Source organism: Littorina saxatilis, linkage group LG7, assembly GCF_037325665.1.
Source record: "Littorina saxatilis isolate snail1 linkage group LG7, US_GU_Lsax_2.0, whole genome shotgun sequence".
NCBI classification, from domain to species: Eukaryota; Metazoa; Mollusca; class Gastropoda; order Littorinimorpha; family Littorinidae; genus Littorina; species Littorina saxatilis.
Window position 1 is genome coordinate 48,701,627 of NC_090251.1, and position 24,854 is coordinate 48,726,480.

A 24,854-nucleotide genomic window follows, 5' to 3' on the forward strand; every position below is an offset into this window, starting at 1 on the left:
AGGGGGACATATGTCCCATTGTCTTTTTCTTCCAGGCTAAACCCTGTAGTAGTAGCTGATCGTGATTGTTGTTTTGTTGCAGTGATGATTGAAGGACAGAAATGCTTGTGCAACCTGATTTTCAACAGTACCACAGCACAGCAGTTTTGTAGGTGAGTACATTTTTAAATGTTAAAAGTGTTTTTTTAATGTAAATTATATTAATTCAATTTGTTTGTGAATTTTTAGCAGAAAAATGCATGGTTGAGATTCTTTTCGATTTGCCTTTATACGTTTTTTTTCTTTGTAGGTGTTTGGAATGTGATCCCACCATACAAATGCATACATTTCTTTTCTGACTGACTTTTACATTTTAGGTTTTGATTATTTCAAGATATACCCTACATCTTTGCGAGGGAGTGAAAATTGGAATACATTACCGGTAATATACACAGTTTGTAACATACCAATGCATTAAGTTAATTCACATGGGAGAAAGAAGGAAAACGATTTGGGTGTATAAGTTCACATGCTGTAAACATGTCCATAGATGGTATTTAACAGAGATTACTGATGAGCATCATAATGACCTTGGTTGCTCATATTTGATCTGTTTCTCCAGCAAGACGAGCTGTGTAGATGGCGTTGTGCAGAGACTCAAGACGTACGGTGACCCTGAACTCAAGTTTGATGTCAAGGTGAGTGTTTTAGCAAGGTGAAGGATAAACTTTTGCAAGATCTTCAACTTGAAAAAAATTTGTGTTTTTTGTTGATTCAGTTAATTAGTTGATTATGCCAGCTATGTTTTTACTCTCAGGCATTCCTTTTTTTTATCATTCCTCAGTTAAAGTTCTTCACTGACAAACTTGAAAATACACAGGGTCAAGGCTGGTAGGGTTTCCTTTTATTTGATAACAAAGGTTTTGTGTTTAATTTTCATAAAATGCTTTCATTTTTGACTCACATGCAAAGCAAAAGTGAGTCTATGTACTCACCCGAGTCGTCCGTCCGTCCGTCCGTCCGTCCGTCCGGACGTCCGTCCGTCCGTCCGGAAAACTTTAACGTTGGATATTTCTTGGAGACTATTCAGTCTATCAGTACCAAATTTGGCAAGATGGTGTATGATGACAAGGCCACAAAAAACATACATAGCATCTTGACCTTGCTTCAAGGTCAAGGTCGCAGGGGCCATAAATGTTGCCTAAAAAACAGCTATTTTTCACATTTTTCACATTTTCTCTGAAGTTTTTGAGATTCAATACCTCACCTATATATGATATATAGGGCAAAGTAAGCCCCATCTTTTGATACCAGTTTGGTTTACCTTGCTTCAAGGTCAAGGTCACAGGAGCTCTTCAAAGTTGGATTGTATACATATTTTGAAGTGACCTTGACCCTGAACTATGGAAGATAACTGTTTCAAACTTAAAAATTATGTGGGGCACATGTTATGCTTTCATCATGAGACACATTTGGTCACATATGATCAAGGTCAAGGTCACTTTGACCCTTATGAAATGTGACCAAAATAAGGTAGTGAACCACTAAAAGTGACCATATCTCATGGTAGAAAGAGCCAATAAGCACCATTGTACTTCCTATGTCTTGAATTAACAGCTTTGTGTTGCATGACCTTGGATGACCTTGACCGTGGGTCAAGGTCACATGTATTTTGGTAGGAAAAATGTGTAAAGCATGTGAGTCGTATGGGCTTTGCCCTTCTTGTTAATTTATTTTGTGACATTTTAATGTAATTCTCGGTTACAATGACTATAGTCTCAGTTGCTACGTCACAAACCAGGAAGTGGTTGCTCTTGCCATCATTGCTTGACTCTGAATTATAATTACCCCACTGCAGAGAAAAGGATTGGTTGACTAAGCAACTGTCACTTTTATGGATCAGTCCTGGAAGTACGTTGAGGGACTGAGCACATAAATGACTGTGCGGGAATTTCTGAATGATAGACGGGGTGCGAGTGAATTAATAGGAATGGCAGACTCAGTGAAACAGCTCCCAATGTGAGTATGGCTCAGAGGAGGAAACCCCTGAGCACATTCTACAGACCTGCCCACATCTGAAGACAGCACGCCAGCACTACTGGCCAGAAGACACCAGCCTGGGCACCACGCTCTGGGGACCCGCTGCCAAACTGCAGAAGACTGCAGACTTCATGGCAGCCACCGACCTGAAGATGTGACGGCCATGATAATGGAACGCAGAAGAATAAGAATGTTGGGATGACCAAACATTTCACAATTTTGTGTTTCAGTTCTACGACATGAGGATCCTGTTCTTGCTGACAGCTCTCCCAGCATGCGTGGACACGAGGTATGCTTTTAGTTTCTTCTCTTGTAGTTCAGCACAACATCTAGGCAAGCTCAATTTCTCACTTATTTAGTTATACATTAGAGGAGTGAAAATAACTGAGACCCAACTTTAGAGATTCAGGCATGCAGCTCTGCTGAAAAGTGAAATACACAGTAAGCATGTGTTGTGATGACAATCCATTCTTTGTGTGCAGACCAGCCGAGACAAACTTGAGAGATTCAGATGCACAGCTCTGCTGAAATACAGAGTGACCATGCAACATGATGAAATCCATTCTTTGTGTGCAGACCAGCTGAGACAAACTTGAGAGATTCAGATGCACAGCTCTGCTGAAATAAACACAGTGAACATGCAACATGATGAAATCCATTCTTTGTGTGCAGACTAGCTGAGACAAACTTGAGAGATTCAGATGCACAGCTCTGCTGAAATACAGAGTGACCATGCAAAATGATGAAATCCATTCTTTGTGTGCAGACTAGCTGAGACAAACTTGAGAGATTCAGATGCACAGCTCTGCTGAAATAAACAGTGACCATGCAACATGATGAGAATCCATTCTTTGCAGACCAGCTGAGAAAAGCAAGATTCAGATGCACAGCTCTGCTGAAATACACAGTGACCATGCAACATGATGAGAATCCATTCTTTGCAGACCAGCTGAGAAAAGCAAGATTCAGATGCACAGCTCTGCTGAAATAAACAGTGACCATGCAACATGATGAGAATCCATTCTTTGCAGACCAGCTGAGAAAAGCAAGATTCAGATGCACAGCTCTGCTGAAATACACAGTGACCATGCAACATGATGAGAATCCATTCTTTGTGTGCAGACTAGCTGAGACAAACTTGAGAGATTCAGATGCACAGCTCTGCTGAAATACAGAGTGACCATGCAAAATGATGAAATCCATTCTTTGTGTGCAGACTAGCTGAGACAAACTTGAGAGATTCAGATGCACAGCTCTGCTGAAATAAACAGTGACCATGCAACATGATGAGAATCCATTCTTTGTTTGCAGACCTCGTGTTCGCTATGAGCTGCACGGCTTCACATATCTGATGGAGGTGTTGGACCTCACCTTGCGTGCGTGCGAAGAAGACAACAGACTGCTGTCCGACACAGAGGTGGACCTGTGCAGCGAGATCCTCAAGATCCTCTTCAATCTCACTGTGGCCTTGGAGAAGAAATCCGCTGATGAGGTGAGTGGATCTTTTTTCAACAAGATCAAATAACCAAAGGGAAGTAAGCGCTCTTAACCCCTTCACTGCCACAGTGGTAGTAACTTATCCGAATGGTCTATGGGAAAGAACTGTGTTTAGAACCCCTACAAGTACTTGGACAGTGGTTACCTCCCATTTAGTTTTCAGAAATGTCCTGAAATGTTGTTGACACAAATCCCACGTATGAGATACGGTTATGGGCGTACGATAAACAGAAAATGACCACGTATTACATACGGGGTGGGCAGTGAAGGGGTTAATGCTTACAACATGTGTAATGGAGTAAGTGACAGTCATACAGTCAATCTCCTAGCATCTGAGAGAATAACACATATTGAAATGAACAAGTGACTTGCATCCTACTTTTTTTTTTTCTCCAACAAGCCTTTGAGTTTTTTTGTTTTTTTAAGGGGAGGCACTGGTGTTAAAAGTGATTTTTTTCGTTTGCTGACTCTCGGGTAAAACAAATTTTTAGTGTTAAAGTACTCAGTCCATCTCCTGAGAAAATGTTATTGAAAAAAAATTTAAGCCATTGGTTGCCATGGTAGCAATCCAAGACGGCCGCCAAACCTGCCTGACTTTTTCAAAGCTGAAGAAAGAAAGAAATCCTTGCAACATCCCTGACTGTGGTATTTCGGAGGTCTAATGTGAGCATTTTGTTGAATTTTTTTTCGTGAGAAGTTATACCCTTTTTTGGGGCGTTTTTTCATGAAATTTAACGTCACTCATTTTCATCACTTGTATCTTTTGAATGACTCAAAATATCAAAAATAGGCTCACATTAGACCTGGGCATTGTGCTAAAGTATAAATAACAAGCATCAAAACAAAACTCCAGGGATGTTGCAAGGATTTCTTTCTTTCTTCAGCTTTGAAAAAGTCAGGCAGTTCTGCTGAAATGACAGCAATCGTAAGAGGCGACTGACGGATTCTGTTTCTCCTTTTACCCTTGTTAAGTGTTTCTTGTATAGAATATAGTCAATGTTTGTAAAGATTTTAGTCAAGCAGTATGTAAAAAATGTAGTCCTTTGTACAGGAAACTTGCATTCTCCCAGTAAGGTCATATATTGTACTACGTTGCAAGCCCCTGGAGCAATTTTTTGATTAGTGCTTTTGTGAACAAGAAACAATTAACAAGTGGCTCTATCCCATCCCCCCCCCCCCCCCCCCCCTTTCCCCGTCGCGATATAACCTTGAACGGTTGAAAACGACGTTAAACACCAAATAAAGAAAGAAAGACTTTCTCACAGGGTAGGAAAGGCAAAGAATGGTAGAGAAATCATGGTTCTTCTGTCTCAGACAGATTTCTGTCCCATGAAGAATTTGGCAACTTTGTGTTGTTGGTGTTGTTGTAATCCCTAGCAGCTATTGGCAACCAACAATTAACACAGGACACCTAAGACACACATACATACTCAGAATTATCAGACACACGTTTTTTCAGAAAATTACATGGTATTGGTAACTGTTTGAAAATGTAGGTCAGCCACTTCTTTTATATACCACACTTGCATGGATTCAGTGGCCTTTCGGTAGAGAAAATTTGCCTTCCTGATCTATGAATCAGTGGTATTTTTCCTCAAATACAATGGGTACCTGAAAACGTTCGCAAGTAAAACAGTCACTTCAATATTTCTCTTTTTTTCCAAGGTTATGAAACGAAAGTTTATTTTCGGGGGTATTCAGCAGAGTAAACATACAAAAAGCAGTCCTTTTTATAACCACAGCCCTCGCCCAATCAGAGACAATTTAACACATATATATTCGTACATTATTAAAGACACATACACGTACTACAGACGGAAGGGCGCAAGAAAAAAGATCAACAGTAGAATGCCGTATAAAATCAAAATATTAAGTGTTCGTAAACGTCTCTTCAAGACACGTACAATAAATTGACACATCAAAATCATTATAATTTATATGCAGGTAAAACTCTCTCTCTCTCTCTCTCTCTTTCTCTCTCTCTCTCTCTCTCTCTCTCTCTCTCTCTCTCTCTCTCTCTCTCTCTCTCTGTGGCTCTTTGTTTCTTTCTCTCTCTCTTCAGAGGGAGGTAAGCGCATAATATCAATTACTTCCCTTATTCTCAAGAAATTCTTTTCTGTGTGTCTAGAAGATCTCTTTCCGTCAGAACTGTCAGTGACGCAATCTTCATTCAATTAACAAATATAAATCAATCAAAAGACAGCTTGCTCGTTCTTCAGTTGAAGTCTTTTATGTTTTTGAATTACTCTGCATGACTTCCACAATAGAATTTTGGTGAAGAGAGCAAAAGAGTCGTGTCCCTTGCTTAAAGAGTTTATTTTTCATGGAATTAACACAGCAGTGTGAAAAGCTGAATAAAGTTTCACGTTAATGCAATAAGTAATTTCAATTTTTTGAGTTCAAGCTATTCTGACAATAAACTAAGTAAGAATGTGAAAATGGAAAAAAATTAAAGGATAGTAAAATACTAGAAAATTTTGTTCGCACTCCAGTGATAAAGCTATGTTACTACATTTTTGATTGACGCATGTGTATAGTTTGTACTTTCGTGTACTTTTACTCTAAACGTCTAAACAGATTTTGCAAGATCTCCAAATGGGGATTTAAATAACAAAAATATGATTGAAAGTGAAGGGTGCAAGCATGTATGTAACACACTTTTGAGTTTCATGTTCTGCTGCCTGGTGAAAATCATCACATTTTTCAATTTAAATTCTGTAATATAAATGTTACCATTTATATTACAGAATTTAAATTGAAAAATGTGATGATTTTCCTGTAAAATCTTTATTTGTTTGTTTATTGTTTTAATCAAAGATCAAGAATTGAAGGTTATTGAAAAATGTAATTAGTGACAAAATAAAATGTTAAATTTACGGTATGTCTACCCAGTGGACAGACACACTCTTGTAATACAAACAAGTCACGTAAGGCGAAATTACTACATTTAGTCAAGCTGTGGAACTCACAGAATGAAACTGAACGCACTGCATTTTTTCACAATAACCGTAGTCCGCTGCTCGTGCAAATCGCAGTGAAATCGACGAGCCTGTTTAGCGTGGTAGTGGTTGCGCTGTGGTGCATAGCACGCTTTACTGCACCTCTCTTCGTTTTAACTTTCTGAGCGTGTTTTTAATCCAAACATATCATATCGATATGTTTTTTGGAATCAGGAACCGACACGGAATAAGATGAAATTGTTTTTAAATCAATTTCGGAAATTTTATTTTAATCATAATTTTTATATTTTTAATTTTCATAGCTTGTTTTTAATCCGAATATAACATATTTATATGTTTTTGGAATCAGAAAATGATGAGAAATAAGATGAACGTAATTTTGAATCGTTTTATAAAAAAATAATTTTAATTACAATTTTCAGATTTTTAATGACCAAAGTCATCAATTAATTTGTAAGCCTCCAAGCTGAAGTGCAATACCAAAGTCCGGCCTTCGTCGAAGATTGCTTGGCCAAAATTCAATCAATTTGATTGAAAAATGAGGGTGTGACAGTGCCGCCTCAACTTTTACAAAAAGCCGGATATGACGTCATCAAAGGCATTTATCGAAAAAATGAAAAAAGGTCTGGGGATATCATACCTACTACCCTAGGAACTCTCATGTAAAATTTCATAAAGATCGGTTTATTAGTTTACTCTGAATCGCTCTACACACACTCACGCACAGACAGACAGACAGACACACACAGACACACACACACACACACAAACACACACACCACACACACCCACACACACACACACACACACACACACACACACACACACACACACACACACACACACACCGGTATCTTGCAAGACCCAAGCCTTCCAAAATGTTCAGTCTTGGTAACATTTTGGACTCCCAAAGAGAAATGTGCAGAATGGTGATGAACGTGAGATTCTTAGTAGAATAGATGGGGTGTGCATGGAGCAGTAAAAGGAATTGAACACGTTTTATTTCTGTACAATCTTCCCATGATGCAGCGTGCTTGAAGAGGCAACGACTCAATTGATTGTGTAACCCGAAACAACATCATGTAATTGAAGAAACAATGTCTTGTGATAGAAGGCCTCAGCAATAGCAGAATGCATGTGAGAGGAAGGGCAGAGAACACAGCTCGTTTACTTTCTCCCTTCTTCATTCCCTGCCTCCCCCCACTCTTAACACTTTCTACCCCACCTATGTTGACCAAGTTTTTTTTAACCAAGACCAGCTGTGCTGCAGCAGGTTACTCAGAATTGTAGTAGCTGTGTAGAAACTGTGTATTAACACGCTGGAATGCAGGCGTTAGATCGACCTAACAGGAAGCGACTGAAGCTAACAGTCTGAGCGAATATATCCAGACCTGGTCAGATAGAGCCAAATGAATGGGTACGGATATATATCCGTACCTGGGAGACAATGAGTTACTCACCAATTAAGCTGTGTTAAGCCCTCTCCCAGCCTTTTGACCTTTCCAGGGCCCACCCTTCTCCAACTGAGTGTACAAGGACCAGCTCAGTCTTTTGGTGAAGGTTTTTCACTCTTTGTTTTTGGTCAACAATTTTGCTTTTTATAACACAAAACAAGCAAGGTATGTTATATGAATGTTTTATTGTGACAAAACAATACGATACAGTCACTGATCTTCAGCACAGCTGTCTTGTAAGAGGACAGATCAGTGACTGTATCGTATTGTGTTGTCACAATTAAATGTTCCTAAAACATACCTTGCTTGTAAGTTTTATTTTGAATTTTGGAACGTTGGCAGTCTACTTGTTTTTGGAATTTTCTAACTGGGTTAATTTGAGTTGTGGTTTTTGTGTGTTTAGGAGGAGGACGCTCACTTCATGCGACTGGTCAGCATCCTGAGGGATCTGCTTCTGTGTCGCACAGCGTCCAAAGAAAAGAAGCAGGACCTGAAGAGGTGGGTACATGTGCTATTGTACTTGTGTGTGTTTGTCAAACTTTCAGCATGTTCATTGATCTGCAGTGATGTCCTGAGAAAAGTAGAAGGTGTGCGTGTGTGTGTGTGTGTAGGTGTGTGTGCATGCGCATGCGTGCGTGTGTGTGAGCTGTATGATGTGCAAGGTTTGTGTATTGTTCTCTGAAAAAAGTTATCATTGAACCATTTATTTTTTAAGCATAGTCTGCAAAAGGTATGTTATCATTTGAAGGAAAGGAGGAACATATTTATTTATACTGAAGAAGATTGCTGAATTTCTTGTTGTATTAGAAAGCAATTATAAACTATTGTGATTTTCTATGGATTAACTTTTGAATACAAATTATCTTGCTGTGCTCTTTTGATTTGAATCTCAAGCACAATGTTACTTCAATTGTCTTAAAATGTCAAACCTTTGTGATAGTTTACGTTTCATATCCTTTAACACGTCACCATATATCTTACGTGTGCAGTCATACAGTCAACCTACTGATCAACATTCCGACGGATTTCTACGAGGAGCTGCTGACGCCGCTGAACGAGAGCGACATCTGTGGGGTGGAGAACAAAGACATTGAGTTTGACGGCAAGAACATGGAAGCTATCATCTCCCTTCTAGACTTCCTGCAGTCCAGGCTAGATTCGGTGAGTGTGCATGTGTGCTCACTTACGCACAATAAAGCTCCCAAGCCCGCAGCGAAAGTCTCAGCTGGTATTTTCTTGTTTTCACTACCTATTTTATTCATGTTTTTATTACTTAGTTTGTAGAAGAATTTTTTGTAATGTATGTTTGATGGTGTATGCTTTTAATTAAGCGTTGTTGACTATGAATGTATCTATGTAAATGCTTTTATAACTGTGTTTTAATTTTAAATGTGTCAAGCGCAAAGAGCATAATTGTAAAGTTATGATGTTGCGCTATATAAATGCTCATTTATTATTATTATTATTGAAAAACACGAAGACACACGTGCATCACCTCTCACTTGTTATCATTATGATGGTATCTCAAAAAAAGGTGTGTGTGTTTGATCTTCCCTGGTTTATGTCTGTTTGGGACATTAGAACCACCCCCTTTTAAGATTTTTCTTTTTTTTTTTTCATTTTCATTACTTTATTGTCCCATCGCTGGGAAATTCGGGTCGCTTCCTCCCAGTGGAAAGCTAGCAGCAACGGAGTCGCGCTACCCAGGTGTCTGCGTGTTTAGGTGTATTCAGCCACCTGCACTTATGGCAGAATGACCAAGGTCTTTTACGTGCCATTGTGATGACACGGGGGTGGGACATGGCTTCCGTCTCTGGGTCAGAACATAAAGTTGACCCGTGTCCGTCCCGGCCCGAATTCGAACCTGCGACCTTTCGATCACAAGTCCAGTGCTCTACCAACTGAGCTACCGGGCCCCCTCTATTTAAGAATTTATGTCTCCCTTTCAAGACGTTCGTAAATTTACACCCATTTTCAGACTCCTTAGGGGGGGGGGGGGGGGGGGGGGGGGGTATGTGATTGTCTGCATGCCCTTGGTCTTGTATGCATATTGGAATGTAACATTCACATGTGAACAAAAGATCCTAAGTTCACAGCGAAAGTCTCCGGTCTTGAAAACATAAATACACGCATGCAGGAAAAGGAAAACAAATTGGGTAGCGCCGTACTGTACGGCAGCTCGCTTTCCCCAGTTAGAAAGCAGTTCGAATTTTCATGAGGGTATCCTCACAGGACTATATAATACCATTACCAATACCGATACCAATTCCAAAACTATGATTTTCAGCCAATGAAGAATGTGAAAGAGAAGCTGTCGCCCATCCTTCACTGCTTGGTAGAGGCCAGTCGGCACAACAGATCCATTAGAAAGTTCTGCCGCTTGAGGGTAAGACTTGACAGACGTGTGCGGGTTTTTTCTCTCAATATGTTTTTGTTGGGTTTCTTCTGCATTTTGTTGTTGGAGAGTAAATCAAAAAGCTGTTGTTGCAAGACTAGGTCTTTTGTGAATGACAGCTCTGTTAGGTGGTGTATGTAACTGATTTTTTTTTAACCTGGTCTAAATGTATGCTTGCAATAGTTGAAATGCATGCATCACACACAAACTCGCATGCACACACGCATGTACGCACACACATATGCACACACACATGCACACACACACACACGCGCGTGCACACATTGTATGCCCACACAGGCACACACACGCCCACGCACGTACACACGCATGCATGCACACACAAATCGGGCACACACACGCTCACTCACTCATGTGCACACACACACACACACACACACACACACACACACACACACACTCACATACAGACAAGCATACACACACACAACTAAACATGACAGATAGAATATTGTTGTTTTGGGTTGTTTTATATTCTTTGGTTTTCCTTTTATTGGTTTCTATTTTCCTTCCTCTTTTTCTGTTTTTATTATGACCAGATTTTTGTCAGGCTGTCGGCAACAAAACTAACCGAATGATAAAGTGTAAAGGGCATATCTTTTCTGTGAAATTCTTAACAGAATTCACCTTTGCAGGTGCTTCCCCCTTTGAGAAGTGAAGTCATGAGGCTACCTGAGGAGGGTAACTCACTGCGCAACAAGTAAGTATTTGGATATTCATGTCCACAACTGTTCCTGCGTATTTGTTTTACAGTGGTACCTGTGATGTGGGGCCGCTCTGATGACTGGACATCTCACATGATAGGACACATTCTGGAGTCCCTTTGACTATTTGACCAAATTATATCTCTCATGACAGGCCAGCTGCAACGTAGGGACACTTTTAACTGGCCTCAAGGCTGTCCTTCTCTTGCAGGTACCACTGTACTATAGTATACCTGTCATGACAGGCCACCTGCAACGTAGGGACACTTTTAACTGGCCTCAAGGCTGTCCTTCTCTTGCAAGTACCACTGTATTTTCAAAATATGTTGAGCATAGAATCAATCAATCAATATGAGGCTTATATCGCGCGTATTCCGTGGGTACAGTTCTAAGCGCAGGGATTTATTTATTTTTTTAATATTTTTATTCAAGGCGCAGGGATTTATTTATGCCGTGTGAGATGGAATTTTTTTTACACAATACATCACGCATTCACATCGGCCAGCAGATCGCAGCCATTTTGGCGCATATCCTACTTTTCACGGCCTATTATTCCAAGTCACACGGGTATTTTGGTGGACATTTTTATCTATGCCTACACAGTTTTGCCAGGAAATACCCTTTTGTCAATCGTGGGATCTTTAACGTGCACACCCCAATGTAGTGTACACGAAGGGACCTCGGTTTTTCGTCTCATCCGAAAGACTAGTACTTGAACCCACCACCTAGGTTAGGAAAGGGGGGAGAAAATTGCTATTCCCGGTGTGCAGATCCCCTGACAATAAAGCAGCAATATTTGAATCATAATTCTTTCACATATCAAGAAGAACCTGTAAAAGTTTCATTCTGAGTATTCAAAACTCTGTATGTGACATGTATGTGACAGTTCTGTAAACACAAACAATGCTAGTCCCCAATAGGTACAAACTCTGTGGGACAGGAAACATCATCATCCTCCAGTTCGTAAAAATTATATTAAATTACATTCTTATCCCAACTCACATCAAGCAATTTACTCCAGTTTAGTGCTAGGACGCTGAATAGCATCGCCTTGGTAACAAGGGGAGGTCACCCTAAAAAAGAGCTACCTTGACCCCTTAACATGACAAAGTCACGCGTGACTTCCTGACCTTGCCGCCATCTTTGAATCATTCACTCTCCAGCGATCTGTGTCTACAGACGTGTTTTGATTTTGCTCCGGCTTTCAGCCGGTTTGTCTGACTTCTGCCTTTGTCAGACCCTGCCTTGGTACTTGCACACGGTCCCTCTGCTCCTACTGTGTGTTTGGGTGAGCTTTTTTGTCGTTTGTTATCGTTTTGTGACTTAGGTTTGGTCGAATACTTAGCTTTGTTTACATTTTTTCCGTTCGCCATGTCGGATAAGGAAAGAATAAAAATGCTAAGTCGGTGGCCGAGCCTTCTCCCACAAAGAAGCCTTCTCGTAAGTCGTAGAGTTCGGCATGTTAAGCTTTGATTAAAGTCACAGATCCTTGACTAAATCCTCGTTTGATGTGCGATAGACTTACCTGATTCTCCGGCTATGCCTAGTTTGCCTTCAGCTGCTTCACCGGTCTTGTCCGGTTCAGGCCCTTTTAGCGAGAAGCAGGATGTTTATGCTATTGTGCACTCCTTGAGTGCTTAGATATCCTCTCTTTCAGCCGAGTTTTCGTCTACCAAGGCTGAGATGTGTCTTTGCCTTCCGGTGTGGGAGGTGTGCGTTCCCTTGCCAGGGTGTGTGTTCCGCCTTCCTCCACTTTTACGTCCGCCGACGTTCACGCCTCGGTTGAGGGCAGCCGTGGTGTTTCCCTGCTGCGTTCCCAGGCCTCTTGGACTGACGACGATCAAGGTATTTATACTTCGCCAGTAACCGGGTTCTCCGGCCAAAACGAAGTGCGTGTTTGGAGAGAGTAGCCACACCGGTTCGTGTGCGCGAAAGCTTAGGCCCTAGGTCTACGTCGTTCCGATTGAGTGAACGTCTAGATCGAGGGAAAAGCCCAGACACGCGTTCGGTCTCTGACCGAACAGGGGAAGTGCGTCCTCCGACACTCCCTAGAGGAGCGGTTGGTGCGGCAGCACAGCTTTCACAGCTTTCCCCGCTTCCGCCTTTCAGGCAGGAAGCAGTCCCTAGGGACGTACCGCTTGGGTATAAAATCCCTCGTGGGCGTCTCTTCCGGGCGACACTTCGTCAGACTATGGTAGTCACGGCGGAAGTGTCTTGCCTGACTTCACGGAAGTGAGGGACTACGAGTCGGATTTTGGCACTTCCGTCCAGGGTGACGAAGATGTCAACTTCCGCATACCGACTAAGCTTCCGCAAGCTCTGGCTTTAGCGGAGGAAGTGGCTTCACGGTATTTTGAGGAGGGGGTGACATTCCCCGCTTCCGCCCTCTGGGCAGGAAAGCAGTCCCTAGGGACACACTGCTTGGGTATCGCATCCCTCGTGTGTCGTCTCTTCTGGGTGACGCTTCGCCTGACTTTTGTAGTCAGGGCGGAAGTTCGTTGCCTTGTTGCACGGTTGTGCGGGATTATGAGTCGGATTTTGGTGCTTCTGTTCAGGTTGACAAAGATGCCAACTTCCGTGTACTGGTTGAACTTCCGCTAGCACTGGCTTTGGCGGCGGAAGTTACTTCAAGGTAGTTCGAGGAGGGTGCGGCAACACTTGTAGACTTGTTGCCCAACCTCCTTCCGCTTTGGGGGATTCCCGTTCTGCGAAGGACTTGAAACAGCAGTTCCGTTTTCGGAAATTCCCGTTTTCGGAAATTCCCGTTGGTAGCGTTTGAGCTGTCTATGCTACTGACTACTGGGCAGTATGGCGGTGCGTTTCACGCTGTACCGTGGTTAACAGCACAAGGTCTGGCTCCTGATTCAGCGCAGCCTTACCGTGCTTCTTTGTTTTTAGCCTCAGCTTTGCCTGCTGGCTTGGCTAAGAGGTTTACACTGCTGCATAATTCAGTCAATTTGATTGGCTCGTTTGCCTTGCCTCGTTCCACTTTTCCGGAACTTGCAGTCCTTAGGCAAGATGATACAGCAGAGACAGAGTAGTCCCGTTTTCGGAGAATTCTCTTTTGTCTTTGGAGTAACTGGCTTACGCTTGCTTGAGTTATCGTCTCTCTCTGAGACTTTGCAGAGATCTCTGTCGAGATTGATTGCGTCGTCATTAGACCCATTCAGGTTTCGTGACGATGCGGTAGAGAAAGTTGTCACTATTCTGGTAGGGAAGACGGCTACAGTAGAACAGTATGTTATACTGAGTCCTCTTTCTTGTCTCTGGGGGAATAAGCACATGATCTTTTCAAGTTATCCTCTGTTTAGGAAACTTTGCAAGATTTTTTTTTATAGAGCTCTATCTTCTCTGCTCTTGTTAACTTCGAGTTTCGTCGTGACGCACGGGAGAAGGATGTCATGTCGCTTCTAGCTGCTTTGGCTAAAGTCTTTTGAACAGCGGAGCCTCCCAGCGCTTTTCTTGGGAAATTGCTTGGCTCAGGTTGCAAACAAGAGGCGGATCTACTCCGCTCTTTGCTTTTTGTGGTTCATCTTCTGGGAGAAGCTGTGATCTGCGTCGGCTGGCCTCATTTGGCCTTTATTTAGGCAAGATACGGAGCTAAGCAAACACACATTGGGTTAAACCCTCTGCCTTAGGCAGCTTCGCGGTATGTACGCCCATCTTTGGTGCGGCATACCTCTTATTTTTCACCTTCTAGGGTGAAGTTGCTAAGGCCTCAATTTTTGTTTTTTGCCTCTGTGGTGAAAAACAAGGCAAGCTGTTAAAACTTTCTCAGCTTTTACGGCTTACGGAATTGCGCTTTCTCACCAGGGTCATAAGCTTTGGTTTCTGACAAGTCGCCAGAACATGTCCAAATTATGGGCTCACATTCTGACTAAATTTTTTAGGCTCACTGAGCCATTGCTCGTAACCTCTCAGTCGGAACTTTTCCGGCTAAGCCTACCTCTTGAGGCAGTGGCTTCTGTCAGCGTCTTTCGCTGCGCAGCACAAAGGACTCGCAGGAATTCCTTAGTTTCAGCTTTTCTTTCTAAGAGGTTACGGAAAGAACTACACCATCATGTGGCTAAGCCTAGGTTTGGCACAGACGTTTTTAGCATTGGGGTTGTTTTTCTTCCACACGCAAAGACATACACCGTCGATTGGCGGGTACGCCCTTCACAGAGAAGGGTGGACAGGTTGCAAAGTCTGTTTCGTACTCTGTCCTTGATAAAGAGAGCGGCTGTACGTGTTCTGACCTCTCTTCTTGGCCAAATGGAATCGATGGCCACTCTTGTGCCCTTAGGCAGAGTCCACAAGCGGCCATTTCAGGCTGCCCTGAGTTCGCTGTGGAAGCCTTCTCTTCAGGGCTGGGAGACAGTAGTCTCTCTTGAAAGCTGGTTTCGGCACACAACGAGGCAGTGGCCGCTCCCTGGGATTTCACAGGGAGTTCCAATCTTGTTTGCCCCCCCGGACGAGTTTCTGTTCACGGACGCGTCTATGGAGGGCTGGGGTGCACATCTTTCTGTTCACACTGCGTCAGGTCTGTGGAACGAGACGCAGAGTGGGGGGCACATTAATGCCCTAGAGTTAGAGGCTGTTTTCCTGGGACTCCAATCGTTTCTGTCTATGGTCAGGAACGAACAAATTGGGGTTCGCACAGACAACACGACCATGGCGGCCTATTTCAACAGACAGGGAGGCACTTTGTCTCTCGCTCTTTCTGTCAGGTCAGGTCAGATTCTTGCCTGGGGCAGCCAGCACCTTATTCTGTTGTCAGCGAAGTACGTCCCAGGCATACTCAACGTTCTTGCGGACTACTTCAGTCGCCCGTAGTGTACGATGCACACGGAGTAGACTCTGACTCATCAGGTCCTACAACGTCTGGGTGGCTTTTCAGCGAGCCTACAGTCGATCTGTTTGTGACAAGATTCTCCTGCAGGCTTCAGGTCTTTATCTCCCCCTTTCCAGACCCAGAGGGGAGGTAAACAGACGCCCTCGAAGTAAACTGGTCGCGTCTGAGCCTATGCTTTCCCCCCGTTTCATCTCTTGGGAAAGGTTCTCAGGAAGGCGGAGCGGGGACAGCCTTGCTTGGTGTTGGTGGCCCCTTGGTGGCCCAGCCAACATTGGTTCCCTGTCCTCCTTCGCCTCGCAGACGGCCCTCCATTCTTTCTAGGTCGCTGCGCCGTTCTGGCTCCTCAGACGCTACTTTAGGCTTTGTCCAAAAGGCCCACAGGGAATCGACCAGCACTGTTTATGTGTCACACTGGTCAGCTTGGACAAAGTGGTGCTCGGAGAATGGAGTTACTGCTACTTCACCTCGCTCTATGCATGTAGCAAATCATCTCTCGTGTTTGGCTGCTCAGGGCTTGGCTCCTTCTTTTTTGAGAGTCAGGCGCTCAGCCATTTCTTCTACTCTGAAGCAATTAGGGCATAGCTTTAACCTGGGCGGTGTAATTGCTAGTGTTCTTAAGGGGGCAGCGATTGGTTTTACGAAGGCTAAGTCCCCTCTTCCCGCGGGGACTTATTTTTTGGTACTCAAGTTTCTAGCCTCTTCGGATTTCGAACCTTTAGCTTCAGCGAGCTTAGCTAACTTGACTTGTAAAGCCTTGTTCCTCGTTTTGTTAGCCTCTGCCCGTGGAGGCGGTGAGGTGCACGCTCTTTCAGGCCTGGCTAAGGATATTTCTTTTGAGAGCTATGGCTCTTTTGTTTTAAGATTTCGGCCGGAGTTCCTTGCCAAAACCAAAAACAAGGTCTGTCCTCCTCCGTTATTCGCATTCCTCCTTTAAGTAGGATTCTTGCGTCTGGTGACCCTGCTATGGTCAATTGTCCTGTTCGTACTCTTACCAGCTACTTATCCCGTACCACGCCCATTAGGGCTAGGGACCAAAGACTGCTCTTCATCTCAGTTGACACTGAAAGGAGCAAGGACTTGTCGCGGGTCACTTTGGTAAGATGGGTCTCTACGCTTATTTAACAAGCGTATGCGTGGTGGCACAGACAAGTTTGGATTGGGCATTCTGTCCTTCCTATGAAGTTGTCAAGAACTCATGAGGCCAGAGCCTGGGCTACTTCTCTGGCAGTCCTCCGCTCAGGCGTGCTGGCAGAGGTCTTAGACGCTGCCTACTGGAAATCGCAGGGTGTTTTCATCAACTTTTACCTGCGAGATGTGGCCAGCACTCGTCATGGTGGCAGTAGCTCCCTACCAGCCATTGTCGGCTGGACAAGTGGAATTTTGTTTCCCCACCTCCTTCATTAGCATTCTGCTTGATGTGAGTTGGGATAAGAATGTAATTTAATTGAAAATTTTCATCTAAATTTTAATTTGATTATATACTTACCCAACTCACATAGTTGATACCCGCCCGCCTGCCCCGCTTTTGGGGTTTTTATGGGGGTTTTTTCCTAAAAAAGAGGGAAATTTTTCTATGTTCGCTTTCGATTGAATGATTCAAAGATGGCGGCAAGGTCAGGAAGTCACGCGTGACTTTGTCATGTTAAGGGGTCAAGGTAGCTCTTTTTTAGGGTGACCTCCCCTTGTTACCAAGGCGATGCTATTCAGCGTCCTAGCACTAAACTGGAGTAAATTGCTTGATGTGAGTTGGGTAAGTATATAATCAAATTAAAATTTAGATGAAAATTTTCAAATGTATGGGAACAGTACAGTTGAATTTGTTGTGAAGCACCGACACTGCAGTCTGAAGGCACACCTAAATAGGCTATATGCATTGCACGTTCAGCTCTATGCCAGTGTGGTGAGGAGAAACAGACTCTGCAGCATGTCGTTCTGCAAGTGTGCTCTCTTCTTGCCCCTTGCGCAACAAGCAGACCTGGGAACCCATACGATTTCGCCGTATTTTGTACGGATGATTGTCTAGAATACGATCAGTACGGTCAGCGGAAAAAAAAATACGACGAGAAAAATTCCTACACTACTTTTCTTCACAAGCGCAACCCGAAACTGATCCAGTATTTTGACACATGATTACAGATTTTGTCAGTAAACATCGAAAGAAGTTTTTGTTTTAAATGTATTGGTAAACTTTTTTAACGGTGCGACGGACGCCTGTCAAGCATGCTTGAATCATGGATGTTCAGATCCTGTGTGGAGTACGCTCATGTTTCTGAAAATACACCAAGTTTATTTGAGAATGCTCTAAGTGCAAAACAGGGGTTCCCAGGTCTGAACAAGACCTGGCCAGAGAGCACAACTCTAGATGCAAAACTGTGGGCAACTGTGGAAGCCCTGCGCCATAATTGATTAATACAGCTTAACATGTGTTAAAGTTGTTGTGAAGCACTACATATGCATCAAAGGAGATGTAAATCAATGCGTGTATGTGTGTGTTTCAGACTGTGTAAGCTTCTCACATCCCCTATCACAGAGATCAAGGATCTGGTGGCTCACTTTCTCTTCATTCTCTGCAAGGAAAACGGTCAGTAACTTTTACCTGTTATGACTGATACATAGTAAATATGGAAGAGGTATACTCACCTTATCCTAAGCAACATAGACACAAACAATGCAACAAGAAAACAGGTTTCGTCTTCTTCATGCATATGTATGCACTAGAAGCCAAAAAAAGGTACCAGAAATTCCTGGAGGGGGTCCTGCGATGCACTAAACCTGAAAATAGCAGGCCCCAGGATGCACTACATATCTGCTATCATGAGTACTATTTATATTTTTGTCAAGAAATGTTCTGCCTGATCTGTACCAGCACAAATTTACACAGTTAATTCTAACCAATATGACCATAAATTCTTCATGAAGGGCTCAGAGAACTTCCAAAAGTTGTCACTACATTGACATGAGCCCAGGATGCACCACATATCAGCTATCATGAGTACTATTTATATTTTTGTCAAGAAATGTTCTGCCTGATCTGTACCAGCACAAATTTACAGAGTTAATCTAACCAATATGACCATAAATTCTTCATGAAGGGCTCAGAGAACTTCCAAAAGTTGTCACTACATTGACATGAGCCCAGGATGCACCACATATCAGCTATCATGAGTACTATTTATATTTTTGTCAAGAAATGTTCTGCCTGATCTGTACCAGCACAAATTTACAGAGTTAATCTAACCAATATGACCATAAATTCTTCATGAAGGGCTCAGAGAACTTCCAAAAGTTGTCACTACATTGACATGAGCCCAGGATGCACCACATATCAGCTATCATGAGTACTATTTATATTTTTGTCAAGAAATGTTCTGCCTGATCTGTACCAGCACAAATTTACAGAGTTAATCTAACCAATATGACCATAAATTCTTCATGAAGGGCTCAGAGAACTTCCAAAAGTTGTCACTACATTGACATGAGCCCAGGATGCACCACATATCAGCTATCATGAGTACTATTTATATTTTTGTCAAGAAATGTTCTGCCTGATCTGTACCAGCACAAATTTACAGAGTTAATCTAACCAATATGACCATAAATTCTTCATGAAGGGCTCAGAGAACTTCCAAAAGTTGTCACTACATTGACATGAGCCCAGGATGCACCACATATCAGCTATCATGAGTACTATTTATATTTTTGTCAAGAAATGTTCTGCCTGATCTGTACCAGCACAAATTTACAGAGTTAATCTAACCAATATGACCATAAATTCTTCATGAAGGGCTCAAAGAACTTCCAAAAGTTGTCACTACATTGACATGAGCCCAGGATGCACCACATATCAGCTATCATGAGTACTATTTATATTTTTGTCAAGAAATGTTCTGCCTGATCTGTACCAGCACAAATTTACAGAGTTAATCTAACCAATATGACCATAAATTCTGCATGAAGGGCTCAGAGAACTTCCAAAAGTTGTCACTACATTGACATGAGCCCAGGATGCACCACATATCAGCTATCATGAGTACTATTTATATTTTTGTCAAGAAATGTTCTGCCTGATCTGTACCAGCACAAATTTACAGAGTTAATCTAACCAATATGACCATAAATTCTTCATGAAGGGCTCAGAGAACTTCCAAAAGTTGTCACTACATTGACATGAGCCCAGGATGCACCACATATCAGCTATCATGAGTACTATTTATATTTTTGTCAAGAAATGTTCTGCCTGATCTGTACCAGCACAAATTTACAGAGTTAATCTAACCAATATGACCATAAATTCTTCATGAAGGGCTCAAAGAACTTCCAAAAGTTGTCACTACATTGACATGAGCCCAGGATGCACCACATATCAGCTATCATGAGTACTATTTTTGTCAAGAAATGTTCTGCCTGATCTGTACCAGCACAAATTTACAGAGTTAATCTAACCAATATGACCATAAATTCTGCATGAAGGGCTCAGAGAACTTCCAAAAGTTGTCACTACATTGACATGAGCCCAGGATGCACCACATATCAGCTATCATGAGTACTATTTATATTTTTGTCAAGAAATGTTCTGCCTGATCTGTACCAGCACAAATTTACAGAGTTAATCTAACCAATATGACCATAAATTCTTCATGAAGGGCTCAGAGAACTTCCAAAAGTTGTCACTACATTGACATGAGCGTTGAGAGGATCACGTGTTGGCAAGGAATGGGTCTTGTGAAAGCAAGAGTATGAACCTCCTGGTCTTTTGACCCTCTTCTAGGCCAAAAAAAAAAAAGGTCTGTTTACGGTAACCCGACCGACCCTAGTTTTTTCGCGCGACCCTAGACTTTTTTTTGGCATTTGGGGAAAAAAAAAAAAAATCTTGTTTTTTGGGCAAAATAACGTAAAAATATGGTTTTTTGGAGAGAAAACAAAATTTTAAAAAAAAAATCCCGACCTACCGACCCTATTTTTTTGGCCTATGTTACCGTTGTCACGAAGTGGTTTGCATGTGAATTTATTATGCGTGTTCTGCCCTTTTGCACTGTCTCTACCCTTTCACACCAAACACTTCAAAAACAGAACTTGGGAGGGTGCAGGCTCATTAATTCCTCAACCAAAAACAACAAACTTCTTCACTTTAAATACATCAATACGAACAACTTTTCAACACACAGTTCGCACAATCTTCCAGCTTTCACTCAAGGCATGTAAATACATATTATAACAATACTCTCTCAAATATAGATTAACGCACACAAGAAGGTACCAACAGACACTCACGAGTTCGTATCACGGCTCACTGCATGTCGCCAGTTCACTTACTTGTCCCGCTGAATCCTCGTAGAATAATGAATTGAGATGCCAACACACAGAGATGCTAACACACACCTTTCGCTGAAGATGCCAACACACACCTTCCACTGAAGATGCCAACACGCACCTTTCACTGAAGACGCCAACACACATCTCACGGACGATGCCCACACACACCTTCCAGGTTTCTCCCCGAGAAACCCTTCCGCCCGTAGCGGAAACAACCGTCGTCAGCTACGACCGGTCTCGATGAAGACTCCACTCGTCTAGTCATCTGCGCAGAGGTGGTCCCTTGCTTCCACCGTCGTCTAGCGCTTCTCTCGTGTAAGGTCCCTCCCTTATACGCCATGGAAATCCCTCATGGAAACTCCTAAAGAATTTAACCAAGTCTTAATACAACATTCTCTAAAACCATCTCTTCTTCCAAACGTTCATATTCCACTCATACATTCTCGTTCATTCCACGTTCACATTCCGTACAGATTCAATATCCAAACTAACACTTAATCAATGAATAACACTCCCCATACAAAGCATGACCGTCTTAAACATAACATAAAAGCGCAGCAATTATGTTCAAGAAATTCCCCATGAAAAACCGTGAAACAATTACATCAAGAATTCTCTCAACGCTTCACACTAAGATTGGGGGCACTTTATACACACTAACCTTTACGCTCCAGCTATGTATTCCAACGTCAATAATATACAACATAGTAAATCATTTACCTTAAGAGACCCGTCTCTTGAAAGAGTACTTGTTCCCAGAACAAGTCTGACACACGCTGAACAACCTTCCCGGTTGGAAATCTCACACGCTGTGACGTTATTTACCCCAGACCAGCTACATGTCTCAAACACAACTCACATCAAGCTAAGCCAGTTTTACGTGCAACACCCGAAACACGTGAATAACGCCCGTCCGGTCAGCTACCCTCGCCTGTACAACATTTAGGGAGGTTAAAAACACGACGTGGTTTCACCTCACAAATATGCTACTCACATCTTTGTGACATCCCCCTTCCCGGGGAAAAAAGAAAATTCTTGAGTTTTCTTTTGATCAAAGCAACCTTCTTTTTCCACACATCCCATAAACCTGTGGTATGCTCTGATCTACGAATGACCTGGACAAAATATCTGTCAACGTATTCCTGTCTCGTATTGCATGTACCTCGAATGCTAATTCTTGCCGTTAAAGACACCACCGCATCACATGTTTTGAAAATGTCAACCATCTTTCCAAACACCTGTTCCATATCATCCTTTTGACTATCTGTCAAACCAGGATCAACAACAATATCTCCGATTGTCTCTTCCTTCCCCTTAGGCAATGTAGGTAACGGCAACGTTTTCCTCTCCTCAGTCAGAGGTAACACTGCAACATTTGCCTCTCCACCTTTACTTGGGAAAACATCATGACTGCCCCAGTCAGACCTCAGTGTAATGCTTTCGCAATAATCACTACCTACTTCCTCAACATCAACAACTTTCTCTGCACAAACTGCATACTTCTCATCCTCTCGTGACACACTCAACACCTCTTCCAATGTCTCATCTTCTCTCAGCAAACTTTTCAGATCCTCCTCGTTAACCGACAAATCAGGAGTAACCACCTTTTTCAATGGCACCGGGGAATCCTCCAGTTTCTTTTTGGCTTTTGCCCATCTCGAACCACACACGACCTTCTCAAGTACCACCTCTTCAGCGATTTTCTTGTGACTTACATCAGCACACAATCCAACACCCTGCGTATTCCCAAGGAATAAATCTACTCTGGGTACCACACCCTGAAGATTACCTATCACTAGGTCAGCGACTGGGTCTGTGAGCACACAACATTTCAACCTTCCCTGAAAATATGGGGTATCGACAACCACTTCCGCCAATGGATACAAATCAATCCGTCCACTAAAACCCTTCACTTTTTGAACCTCTCCCTTTATGTACTGGCTTGGTAAGACCAACGACTTCCTTACCCCAGCTACATTAGCTCCTGTGTCTCTCAGTACTGAAACTTGCTTCCCATTAACGAGACCTTCCGCTAATGGCAACGACCCGAATGCTGCCGAGCTTATCAACACTCCAGCGTCCTGACAATCCGCTACCGACTTCGCTGAATATGCTACCTGAATACATTCTCTAGCGTAATGGCCAAACTGCCCACATCTGTAACATGTGTCCTGATTTTGCTGTTCATTACCTGTACCTCTAGTACTTCCTTGCTGCCATCCTCTTCTACCCGGCCTACGATCATCTCCTCTGCCTTGAAACCTGGTATTTCTGCTCATACCATCCTGTCTTCTGCCACTATCACCTTGACCACGATTGTAAGACTGTCCTGATCCTCGATTCTGATTGAACGCTACATTCCCAGTCCCCAAAGGATTTACTTGACTCTTTCTGGCCAAACATTTATTTGGATGGGCTGATTTGTACATTTCTGCGCTAGCAATCATGTCTTTTGAATTTTTACAATCACGTTCTTTCAAAAAGACTGCCAAATCAGTGCATACACTGGTAAGAATCTGCTCACACAACACAAAATCAAACAATGCTTCATATGAGGATTCTATATCCGACAACCTCAACCAACGGTTGAACAAATGCGTCATCCTTGTTACGTATGTGCCAAAACTTTCATCAGCCTCTGGCTTCGTACTGCGAAATTTCTCCCGAAATCCCTCTCGAGTGCACTGAAACTTCTTCAACAACTCTTTCTTCAAGTCTTCATACGACAAAGTACCCGTTGAAAACAATGAATGAAACAATGACAAAGCTCCACCCTCCAGATAAGCTGATAAGTATGTAGCCCACTCTGAATCATTCCATTTGTTCGCCTTTGCATGCGTTTCAAATCTGAACAAGAAACTGTCAATGTCATCTTTATCCTCCTTGAACATGGGGAGTTTTGGGTACTGGGGCCTAATGCTGGGTCCTGATCTCCCCCCTGCATTTCCACCTCTACTTTGCTGCGCTTCTGCTTTCTTAAACTCCAAATCCATTCTCCTCGCTTCAGTATCTGCTGCTAGCCTCTTTGCATCTAATTCCCTATTTGCCTCAATTTGTAATTTCTTTACTTCTGTTTCTTGTCTCTTTGTCTCAGCCTCTGTTTCTAATCTTTTTGTCTCAGCCTCAACTTTCTTTGCTTCAACCTCAGCTGCTACTTTCTTTGCTTCCCTTTCCTGAATTCTCTCTTCTCTATCCATATGATCCTGAGCAAACTTAAACAAAGCTTCTGCCTTTAAGCCATGCTTCTCTCCCAACGCCAAATAATGATCATATGTGCTACCACCAGTATCACTATGCTCAGCCATCTTTACAATGTCAAAATATCAAAGTAATCTCAAAGTAATACAATGGATCAAGTAACACAAGTTTCACGAAATTGCTTTAGGTATCAAAAGTTGTATCATACACCACTTTCTCGCAATACTAAACACACACAAAAGAGTATCATAAAATACTAAACTAACAGAAATCTTGTGCCTTTTTAAAAACAATCCTCAAATTGTTTACTACTTAACTATTTACACAACCAGTCTCAAAAATAAACAATAAACTTTATAGAGTTCAACAAAAAAATTATAATTTAGAAAATATCAGATTAAACAATCAATAGCAGCTTCAAACACTTGTCAATCAATGTCAAACTTAAACTAACAACTT

The 24,854-nt window shown here is 42.4% G+C and overlaps 1 protein-coding gene and 1 long non-coding RNA gene across 2 annotated transcripts in view; one reads left to right on the top strand and one right to left on the bottom strand.

Annotated features, from left to right (window-relative positions):
* Positions 1-24,854, top strand: part of LOC138971681 (synembryn-A-like) — a 41,436-nt gene that overhangs the window by 4,695 nt on the left and 11,887 nt on the right. The window contains exons 4-12 of the mRNA XM_070344454.1: positions 83-152; positions 602-677; positions 2,250-2,308; positions 3,331-3,511; positions 8,334-8,428; positions 8,920-9,091; positions 10,218-10,316; positions 10,982-11,046; positions 18,383-18,465. Coding sequence (XP_070200555.1) covers positions 83-152; positions 602-677; positions 2,250-2,308; positions 3,331-3,511; positions 8,334-8,428; positions 8,920-9,091; positions 10,218-10,316; positions 10,982-11,046; positions 18,383-18,465 — 900 coding nt within the window. The remainder of the gene's footprint in view (positions 1-82; positions 153-601; positions 678-2,249; positions 2,309-3,330; positions 3,512-8,333; positions 8,429-8,919; positions 9,092-10,217; positions 10,317-10,981; positions 11,047-18,382; positions 18,466-24,854) is intronic.
* Positions 20,958-24,267, bottom strand: LOC138971679 (uncharacterized). Its single transcript, XR_011457337.1, has 2 exons — positions 21,918-24,267; positions 20,958-21,558 (listed from the first exon to the last, which is right to left on the bottom strand). It is a non-coding gene; the product is annotated as an uncharacterized lncRNA (long non-coding RNA).